This window comes from Monopterus albus, unplaced genomic scaffold (assembly GCF_001952655.1).
Source record: "Monopterus albus unplaced genomic scaffold, M_albus_1.0 scaffold319.1, whole genome shotgun sequence".
In the NCBI taxonomy this organism is placed as follows: Eukaryota; Metazoa; Chordata; class Actinopteri; order Synbranchiformes; family Synbranchidae; genus Monopterus; species Monopterus albus.
The window spans coordinates 29327-39970 of record NW_018128199.1 but is presented as its reverse complement, the minus strand read 5'-3'; the positions used below and the strand labels follow the sequence as shown (position 1 = coordinate 39970).

The window sequence follows — 10644 nt, the reverse complement described above, 5'->3', positions numbered from 1 at the left end:
ATGATTTAAAATCTGGCTGTTCAGACCAGGTCATAACTCCAGTTGTCTGCGCATGCACCTCTGCCACTAGCTTGCCACTATTACACATTACTAACTTTGTGTCTCCTTTCTCCCGTAGTGTGTCCTCTCTCTCTCTCCCTGTACCTTTCTGCAGGTTGCCCTGGCCCTGGAGCTCTATGTCTCTGACGAGCAGTCACCAGCCACATCGACCTGATCAGTGTTTGATTGTTGTGTCTTGTTGCTTTTCTTCTTTTGTCTCTCCTCTATCCACTCACCCCAACCGGTCGAGGCAGAAGGCCGCCCACCAAGAGCCGGGGTCTGTCGGAGGTTTCTTCCTTTAAAGGGAGTTTTTCCTCCCCACTGTCGCCAAGTGGTTGCTCAAGGGGGATTTGTTGGGTTTTCCCTATGTAATAATATTGATAACAGTAAGGTCTAGACCTTACTTTGTAAAGTGTCCTGAGATGACTTTTGTTGTGATTTGGCGCTATACAAATAAAATTTGATTTGATTTGATTTGATTTGATATTCTCAGGGGTTGTAGCCACTCAGAGGTGCAAATGTAGACTGACGCAAAGTCCTTCTCTGCCTCTGATGACTTCAATAAAGTTTAGAGGAAAAAAGGTGAAGGCAAATTGAAAAAAGTGCAATAGCAGTCTTTGTGCACTGGCTTAACATTAGGTATGATTAAAATATATAAGATAGTATTAAAATAAGAATTTTATTGGTGGAACTGAAGTCATTTGTAGTACCTGAAATCACTGATATAAACGTACAACTACTGTACTGTACATAAATAGTATATGCAGTGTAGGGTTGTAGTTCCCCACAGTGACCACTGGAGGGCAACTCCACCAGCGTCGAGACACTGAGCACATGAACTAATTGAATCTTTAGGGTAAAGGTTTGTCATTTCACCCTGAATTAAACTTATCCTAGATTTACTAAAGTCATTTACAAGTGATGTAGGTGGTACAGGAAAAAAATTATTTCATCCACCACTGCAAAGACCTTTGGCAGAGTAGGTGGGCAGGAAGACAGTGAGAGTCTGAATCATGGATCTTTTATTGATATTTTATTTGTGTTATTATTATTTCAATAATAGATCTATGGTTGGGATGATGACAGTTTTTCAGACACCCTCTGACTGGCTGGTGTCCAGTGTCCTTTTGTGTCCTTTCATTGTTTTTCTGGTAGATGTGGTCATCTCGGATGCACGTCAGTAACAAAGCATCCAATGTGGAAAAACATTTAACAAGCAGGCTATAAAATATCCACAGATCACTTTAATAATTGCTTCTACAGCCTAATTGTCATATCGTAATCCATTTTTCTGTCTTTGTGTGTAGTAAGTGTGCTCCTTTTGTGAGGTGATATTATTTTTTCTGTTCTGCATAATTATACAAAAAACAAAAGTGCTTATATAGTACAGCAGTGGCCTATACTGCAGATGGCAGGTGAGACATTAGTGCAGTGTTGGTATACATATTTAACCCAGTCCCCTGTAAATCCAAATCCAAGTTGATCACAGCAGGCTGTTCTGTCTACAAGAGGTTGAGATCAGAAGAGAGGTAGACTATCACTTTAAGAGTTAATACAACCTGTGTGTGCTGGGTCCAAAGAAGGTTGCAATTCTGCATGTTAGCCCTTTAACGTGTCTCATCTCTTAACAGTGGGAATGCACTGATGGTGCTGTGATAGAAATGTGTGAGAATATTGCACAATTTTCAATGTAACTTACTGTGTAACACACAAGGACCAGTGAACATTTAGTGTAGTTTCTTTGCCCTGTTTGTTAATCACAGCAAAGAAACAAAACAGAATACCATAGCACAGTTGTTTTAATGCCAGGGGACAGTAAAACAAACCGCCTGCTACCATCAGGGCATTTGTACAACACAGTACTCAGTTATACCTATAGGCACAGGCGCCGTTATTCCTGTGAAGCAGCCGACTCATAACACTGGATCAATGACAATACAACCCAAGTGTAAATATATTAAACATCTTTTTCATTTATCTGATTTTGACATATAAAGTATTTTTTTACTCATTGAGGTCATATTATATTTGTAAATAAGTCAGCTCAGGCAGTTCTTAAATATAGGGATATTATAGAGCAGGCACAGTATGGACTTTTTGGCCCGAGCACAGCAGCCGACAGAAGGAAGGTGGTTATTAAGGAGATCAGGAGACAGGAAGAGGCAGGAAGATGTGCAAAAGCAGGATCAGCAGGGACAGTGGATGAGATGGGAAGATGTAGAAAGGAAGAAACGTAGTTGGAGGGAAATGTGGGACATGGAAATTAATTCTAGGTGCAATTTATGATGTGCTTCTGTGTCCACAAAATCTGAATAGATGGATAGGTGAGGATACTGACATGTCCCTTGTGTTGGGGTGTAGCATCACTTCGGCACATCCTCTCAGGGTGTAAAACAAGCCTGGCTCAAGGACAATACACCCGGAGACATAATCAAGTGTTGAAATATTTAGCAGCAGCTATTGAAAGTAGGCACGCAGAGATAAACTCATTGGAGGAAAAGAAGAAACAAGAGGGGATTGTATTTGTTCATGAGGGTGAAAAAGGCAGGAAGCAGGCCAGCTAAAGGCAGGGTGGGGATTGGCAAATGAAAGTAGATGTAGGGAACCAGCTCATAGTTCCTGAGGAGACAGTCAGCACTAATCTAAGACCAGATCTTGTTGTGGTCAAATACACAGCGGACTGTGCATTTTGTGGTGCTTATGGTTCCCTGGGAGGACACTGTAGATACAGCTTATGAGAGGAAAAAGCTCAAGTCCACAGAACTGGCTACCAAGGTAGAGGGGTCTGACTTGAAAGCTAATATCTGCCCAGCGGAGGCTGGTTGTAGAGGTCTTATTGGTAGGTCTATTTCTTCTTTGTTAGATGAATTAGGAATAAAATGGTGAAGGCTTAGGTGTGTTAATACAACAACGTTCTATTGTGTTATTGGTCCTCTTGCAGGACCTGACTAACTAATGCTTAACTTGTATACTGAGCTTCCATGTGAATGCTCACTTATTCTTTGGCACATTTAATCCTGTATCAACAACTGAAGGTAGTATTTGTTTATGAATTGCTTTTTTCTCTCTCTCCAGCCACTGAGCAAATGCTACTTGTGAAGGAAGGTTATGACACACAGCTGTAAATCCCTGAAGGAATCTAGTACATGGGCCTTGAAGTACATGTCTCCCTGAATTTTGATCAGACTTGTAAATCGTTTTAAAACACTTGTGATGTTTTGTCCATGTCTTTAACAATTAATAAATTATACATACTATACATACTTGTTCATATATGATTAAATATGATTATAGCTACATTATAAAGTGTATCAGTCACTCATCTGTTACACTAGTTATGGATGCTTCATTAAAGAAGTTACTGTATATTGCTGACAAACACACCTTATATCTGTTTCCAGGCACATAATGTTAATATATGTTGGGTAAAAGCAACCCTTGAGTCATGGTGTGGCCTAGTCTAGTTTTAAGAACGGTTCAAGAGCAAAGGCAGGAGGTCTGCTTACATATATATTTTAGCACAGGAGAAATATGGAATACCAAAAGGACACCCATGCTGAGGGGGGCCTCCAAGCTGCGCACCAGAACACCAAGGAACATCTGTGAAGCCAAACACTGATCTCTGCCCTATTATTCCATTAGTTTCTATTTTGTTCACACATCATTCTCACGTCTCCACCTGCTGAGATCAGAGGAAGCACAGCCAGCATGCTATTGGTTTCACCTGTCATATTGTGTTAATCCACCAGGAACAAAGCAGGAAGTTGTTGCAGGCCATTTGGATGCAGCCCAGTCGCCTTTTCCCTTCTTATTTCTCCTTTTGTCTTGACCTCTGGTGTTCCCACGATTGTTCAGTGGCAGGAAACTTAGTCTGTCTGAATATGAGGAGGGAACCTGACCATCTGTAGGCAAACACACATAACCCCAACACACATACACCACCAAAGCATTTTAAATAATGCATATTTTGTATATTATATATAACATTGTCATGTAATGCAAATAGATGTATTAGCAGCACTAAAGCACCTCATCTGTACTGCACAAACATGCTACAGGCTAGGGTAAAAAGAGCTGTAAAATTCTCCTCTGATATTTGCAACTTGCTAAAACCCCGATTTGTGTCTGTCTTGTGTTGCATGCATCTTGGTTACAGATTTGAAAACCTTTATTAACAGCTCTCTGATATAGGAGATGCACATAAAAATAGTGTATAGCCATAGCAGCTCTGTGAGGCTGTTTGTAAGCACAGTGCTTTGTACTAAATGCTAACACCAGCATGCTAACACAGGGCGCTGTGCTAGGTCCAACTCTCTTCACTTCATACATGCTCCCTTTAGGCAATATTATCAGGAAAAACAGCACAAATTTCCACTGCTATGCAGATGATGCAGGTGACCCTGAGCCTTACCTTAGTTATGCTGCTCTAGGCCTACACTGCTGGAGTCCTGAGCTCCTCTCCTCTCTCCTCTCTCTATGTATCTATATGCCACCATTACACATCACTAACTGTGTGTCTCCTCTCTCCCGTAGTGTGTCCTCTCTCTCTCTCCCTGTACCTTTCTACAGGTATCCCCAGCTCTGGACCTCTATGTTTCTGATGAGCAGTCACCAGCCACATCAACCTGCCCAGTGTTTGATGGTTTGTTGTTGTGTTTGTTGTGTCTTGTTGCGTTTCTTTTCTTTTCTCCCTCCTCTATCAACTCACCACCAAGAGCCGGGGTCTGTCAGAGGTTTCTTCTGTTAAAGGGAGTTTTTCATCCCTGCTGTCGCCAAGTGCTGCTCAAGCGGGGTCTGCTGGGTTTTTCCTTGATAATAATAATAATGATAGTAAGGTCTAGACACTTTGTAAAGTGTCCTGAGATGACCTTTGTTGTGATTTGGTGCTATACAAATAAAACTGAATTGAAAAATTGAATGGAATTAACATGCTCCTGTTTAGTATAGATATATATTTATATATCTGTGGATATTTAGTAGGTCTAATTCTTCCATGTTCACTATCTTAGTTTAGCGTGTTAGCATTAAACACAAAGTACAGACAATGAGAATGTCAGCTTTGCACATAATTGGTCATAAACCAAAGTATAGGAGAAAGTGTCATTTTGGCCTGACCTTGACCTGACCCAGCAAACAGCCAGACAAGCCGCTGTCCCTGGAGCCAAAATGTGCTGTGTGCTCCTAGCATGGCTTCATAAAAGCTAGCAACACCTGATTTTTAATTGAATACCAATTTAATAATATATCTGCTCTATGTTTACACATCACTATTTACACCTGGTTATTCCTGAAGCCGGGTCAAAGCCTTGAATGTCAACATTGTCTCCATATTGTGAAACTGATTTAGTTTATTGCAGTTCCCTGAGTGCAGAGCTGCCCGGGTGTTTGATTGTTTTAGCTGCTTGTTTTTTCTAAAATGAGCTGCAGGAAGTCTTTCCTGTTTTGAATGCACTATGAATAGAAGCTAAATGTGTGTGAATGTATGTGTGGATTGGGGGGGGGCAAACTTAAATTAACAGGTACCAGCTACATTTAATTTTTACATATTTTTCTACAACTTTTCTCTTCTGTATAAAGCCAGTAGGACCATGTTAGGATACAGTTACATTGATCTGTACAGTTACAGTCAACCCTCCCGTGTAACACTGACTTACTGTCTTCTTCCTTTCACCCTCCCGTGTAACACTGACTTACTGTTTTCTTCCTTTGCATTTCTCTCACAACGCTCCTCTTCATTCTCCTCCTCACTGCTCCAGGAAATGGGACACAGTAAACTTCCAGCTTCTGTTTCTCTCATTTCCAAGTGGACGTAGGCATGTGGGAAATACTTGCGTGTGCATGACTGTGTGTGCATTACAATACTGCAAAAATGGACCCCCTGATGCCTTCATGCTCTCTTCTCTGTCACGTAAAAGAGGCAAGCTGTTTATATCATCAACATCAACATTAGTCTAACCTGCATCCCAAAAACACTGACACAAACAAATCCATATACACACACCCACACACTCACGCGTGTGACTCAGATACACCTGGCTATCGCACATCACATTTTAAAAAGCAGTTTCAGTTCTCTGGAAGAACTTTACTGTGTCCATGCTCCGGATCAGTGGATTCAGATGGCAGGCATTTGACTGTGACTGTGAATCAATACAAATGGAGACAAACTGATGATAGAAAAGACTAGAAGCACATTTTCCACCGACTGACTGGCTTTGACACTTTTCCTTAAGAATCTGTATTTGTAATTTACACCAACTCTGCCCCCCCACCCACCACCAAGCACATCTAACATGAATTAAAACTACAGTATTTCCAAAAATCAAGGCATGTTGTTTTACCAATTCAAACACAGCTTGGCTGATCAAAGTCTAACTTATTACTGTGATTTTGTTTTATTGATGTCTATCTGAGTGTGAGACTTGCTGAGGGGGCCATCAGATAGGGCTGAGTGGTTAACTCAAGCCAGGAATGAACACTGTTTCACTCAGGAAGCAGGAGATGCAGTTCATAATAAAATCCACTTTCACAAATAAGGCTTCTTTACTTATTTTATTGCAAAAATGAGCAAAACAAACCAAGTACAGCAACACTGAAAACAATTCTTGAATCAGTATTTACAAGAGAAAACCCACAGTGAGGCAGAAGGCAAGTCATGGGCCAGCAGACTACTCCTGCTCAGTTGCTCTGTGTAAATGTCCTCACACACACATATACAGTATATACACATATACACAGCAGAAAAAAACACTAGCTGGAATGTAAACTGGAGGACTCAGACTCTGTGGTTGTGGAGGCCCCTCCGCGCCTTCGTGGTAAAATCTTCAAACTGGATGCACGGCTCAGAGTAAGGGCTCTTCGGGCTGAACTCTTGAATCCTGCCCCCAGAAAGGCGTAGAGCAGCGGGTTCAGGCAGCAGTGGGTGAATGCCATGGGCTCAGCCACTGCCAGCCACATACTGAGAACAGCCTCCAGCCTGCAGCTGCGGGGCAGGACCTCCAGACGCAGCAGAGCATCTACAGAGATGCACGCACCATAGGGCAGCCAGCACACAAAGAAGCAGAGTACCAAAGCAATGGTGGTCCTGACTGCTCGTCGCTTCTGCCTCTGGCCCCCCAGTGGGCCCCGGGTCAGCCTGGTGACGATGACGCAGTAACACACCAGCAGGACCAGGCCGGGGATGACCAGACCCACCAGGACCAGCTGGAGGTGGAAGACGGCAACCCAGAGAGGAGCGCTGTGTGCTGGGTAGAATCTCTGGCACAGAGTGGCTCCCTCTCCCCCTTCCTGAGTCCTGGCAAAAATCAAGTCGGGCACTGCCAGCAGGCCAGCAGGCAACCAGGCACCTGAAGGACAAAGGGACATGAAATCGTGAGGGACTATGGGAGTGAGAAGTAATGTAGAGAGAAGATGAGAGGGGAGGAAAGGAGTTATAGCACTCAGTGAGATAAGGTTTATCAGTCTTTCACACTCACCTACATACACCAGCCTGTGTGCCAGCAGCTGCCTCAGTCCACTGGTGTTGGTATCTGTGGCTCGGACTACTGCCAGGTAGCGGTCCAGGCTGATGAATGCCAGGATGAGTACGCTGCCGTACAGGTTGACCGTATAGATCACATGCACGCCAATGCAGGTGGCCTCCCCAAAGCGCCAGTCAGACATGGCTGCCTCCACGGCCCAGAAGGGCAGCGCCAGAACAAAGAGGAGATCAGCAGCTGAGAGATGGAGGCGATACCAATCTGTGAGGCTGCATTTTGACCTGTAGATAAACACAAGAGGAAAACTCTTACATGTTTATGGACATTTCTAACTTCTCAAGAAATTTGCTGAAGTCAAAGCTCACCAACCATCTGCCCTCCTCCCATCGCTCACCTGCGCTGGCAGCCCAGCACTATGACCACCAGGCTGTTTCCAGTGATGCCAAGGATGAAGATGAGAGTATAGACCACTGGCAAGAAGACCCGCTGAATCTCAGTGGTCATCACATGCTCCACCTGACAGGGCTCCTCCAGATCCTCCCCTACCTCACCAGAACCAGAACCTGAACCTGTGTCATTCAAGTCATAGTCCAGGACGATATGCTGGAGACAGAAAGGTGGATAGTGATGATTAGTGCAGGAAAAAGGCCTCCTAAATGTAAACACAGATGGATGAGTTTGTATCAGCAACTAGCGTGCCTGACAAGCTGAACCTTACCTCATAGTACGACATGGCAGAGACAGCCCCTCTCCTTTCTCAGTAGAGTGAAGTTGAGATCTCTGCCAAGAGGGGTTATAAAGCTGTGCTCATGCCCCTCCCCTAAACACTCCAACACATCTGTGTCCCCGCTGAAATGTTTTTCCTGTTTTCGAGGTGTCAGGTGCTGATAGTGATTCTATCACAGGATACTGTTTTGTGTGTGTCTGATGCTTGAATTGTTTTGGCCCTGAGACCTCTGGTTTGCAGTCATCAGGACCTATTGGCAATAGGAAAGAACACCAGTGAGAATCACACAATGTGTGTGTGTGTGTGTGTGTGTGTAATAATGACTCTTCAAACTCCATACTCTGTTAAACCAGGACAAGCAGCAGGACCTGTATCTCTCACCAGAGTGTGAACAACCTAGTCCTGTTTGCGTCACAGGCTTGTATGATTCAAACGGCCATGTGTGCATGAACGTGGATGAGAGGGAGACACAGAAAGGAGGGGAAACAAAAGACAAACTGTGATATTGTGTAAATGAATGTGAGACAATTATTAGGCCCTCATCTGTTGTGTTGCAGGTGACTGGTCTTTCACTCTCCATGAACCATGAGTGTTTGTGATATCAGTGAATCACATTTTGTGTCTTGTTGCAACACTGTGAGCAGGAACACCTGCCTCTGGAGTCTCCCAGCACAGAGCCTGGGGTGTAAGTAATTAGTTTGTCAGTTAATAACTCAACCTTTCCTGTCTTGAACTGAGTTATAATCTTGAAACAACATGCAAATTAGTTGCACCCATTTACAATTTTTATTTTAAATTGAAATAATTATTTCACCAAATAATTTCAATGCATTAATGGGTTATAATTAAACTGCATAACCCATCCATGTGCGTGATGCCGAGTTGCTCAGCAGACACATTTCCTGGCTTGGCTCTGGCCATTCTGACAAATCCCCATCCTCGAATCCCCATATGATAATCCCATAAGTAAACAGCAGCACCCACCCACCCTCCAAAAACACTGTCAAACCCTCAGTTCCTCAGTCCCTTATCTCCTTCTCAGTTTCCCTACCCTTCCTCCACATTCACTGGTATCAGCACAAAAATCTCAGAAATAACACTGCTGTGTAACATTCCTCAAATCTGAAACACTGACTGTTGTAAAAACACTTACTCCTCATGCAGACAACTGTGTAAATGTGCTGCTTGGAACAGGCGCCTGCACTGATCTTTCTTTGCGGACATTTCATTGTTGTTGTTTGAAACACACAACTGTACATATATGCATTAATTAAAGGTTGCAGTACCAGACCTGGTGTGCAGTTATTAGGTACACTGCTTATTGGGGACACCGGTGACTGATGATGTTGTTGATCACACCTGTGCTTTTCCTGCTGCAATAAATGTTCCTGATGAGCATGTGAGGCATTACCTACTGCACTAACATCACATAGCAACACATTGTCAGACAGCACGATACAAGTACTGAGCTTCCAGGTGTTCAGAGCAGATCGTGTAAAGGAGCTGTCCGGGAAAACGAGAGGAGATGGAATCTGCTTCTACATAAATGAAGGTTGGTGCACAGATGTCACAGTGCTACAGAGAACATGTAACACAGACCTAGAGACTCTTGTTATCAACAGCAAACCTTTTTACTCTCCCCGTGAATTTAACTGTTTCATTCTAATGGGAGTGTACATAACACCACAGGCCAACGGTAGCGCACTATGGCTCCTAATAGAACTGATAACTAGTGTGGAGCTAGAACATCCTGACTCTCCACTCATTGTTCTAGGGGACTTTAACAGAGCAAATCTTACCCACGAACTGCCAAAATACAGACAGCACGTCACCTGTCCCACCAGGGACAAAGTCACATTGGACCACTGCTACACAACAATAAAAGATGCCTATCACTCTGTCCCCCGCGCAGCCCTCGGACTCTCTGATCACTGTATGGTCTATCTTATTCCAACCTACAGGCAGAAACTTAAAGCTACAAAGCCTGTGGTCAAAACAGTGAAGAGCTGGACTGAGGAGGCTAAGTCAGAGCTACAGGCCTGCTTTGACTGCACAGACTGGAGTGTATTTGAGACTGTAGCTACAGACCTGGATGAACTCACTGACACTGTGACATCTTATATCAGTTTCTGTGAGGATGTCTGTGTGCCCAAATGCCCAAAAAGACCTTCTGCACATACAACAACAACAAGCCCTGGTTTACAGCAAGACTCAAGCAGCTTCGTTGTGCCAAAGAGGAGGCTTACAGGTGTGGGGACAGAGCAGCAAAGAGGAGCTACTCTGAAAAGCTGAAAGCTCAGGTTTCAGCCAATGACCCCTCGTCTGTGTGGGGGAGTCTGAAAAGCATCACTGGCTACAGAAAACCCTCCCCCCTGCTGTGGAGGACCGTCAACTAGCAGA

General features: G+C 43.7%; 1 protein-coding gene across 1 annotated transcript; it reads right to left on the bottom strand.

Annotated features, from left to right (window-relative positions):
• Positions 1–6676: 6676 nt before the first annotated feature.
• Positions 6677–8337, bottom strand: LOC109974077 (C-X-C chemokine receptor type 4-like). Its single transcript, XM_020624085.1, has 4 exons — positions 8236–8337; positions 7912–8120; positions 7515–7798; positions 6677–7385 (listed from the first exon to the last, which is right to left on the bottom strand). The coding sequence occupies exons 1-4, from the start codon at positions 8248–8250 to the stop codon at positions 6790–6792; spliced, it is 1104 nt and encodes a 367-aa protein (XP_020479741.1). The 5' UTR covers positions 8251–8337; the 3' UTR covers positions 6677–6789.
• Positions 8338–10644: the final 2307 nt, after the last annotated feature.

Excerpts from the sequence above, each read along its gene's own strand:
- LOC109974077 (XM_020624085.1), bottom strand. Across the intron at positions 7,799-7,911 it reads GTGCTGGGCTGCCAGCGCAG|GTCAAAATGCAGCCTCACAG; the intron begins GTGAGCGATGGG and ends GTTTATCTACAG. Across the intron at positions 7,386-7,514 it reads ACACAGGCTGGTGTATGTAG|GTGCCTGGTTGCCTGCTGGC; the intron begins GTGAGTGTGAAA and ends TTTGTCCTTCAG.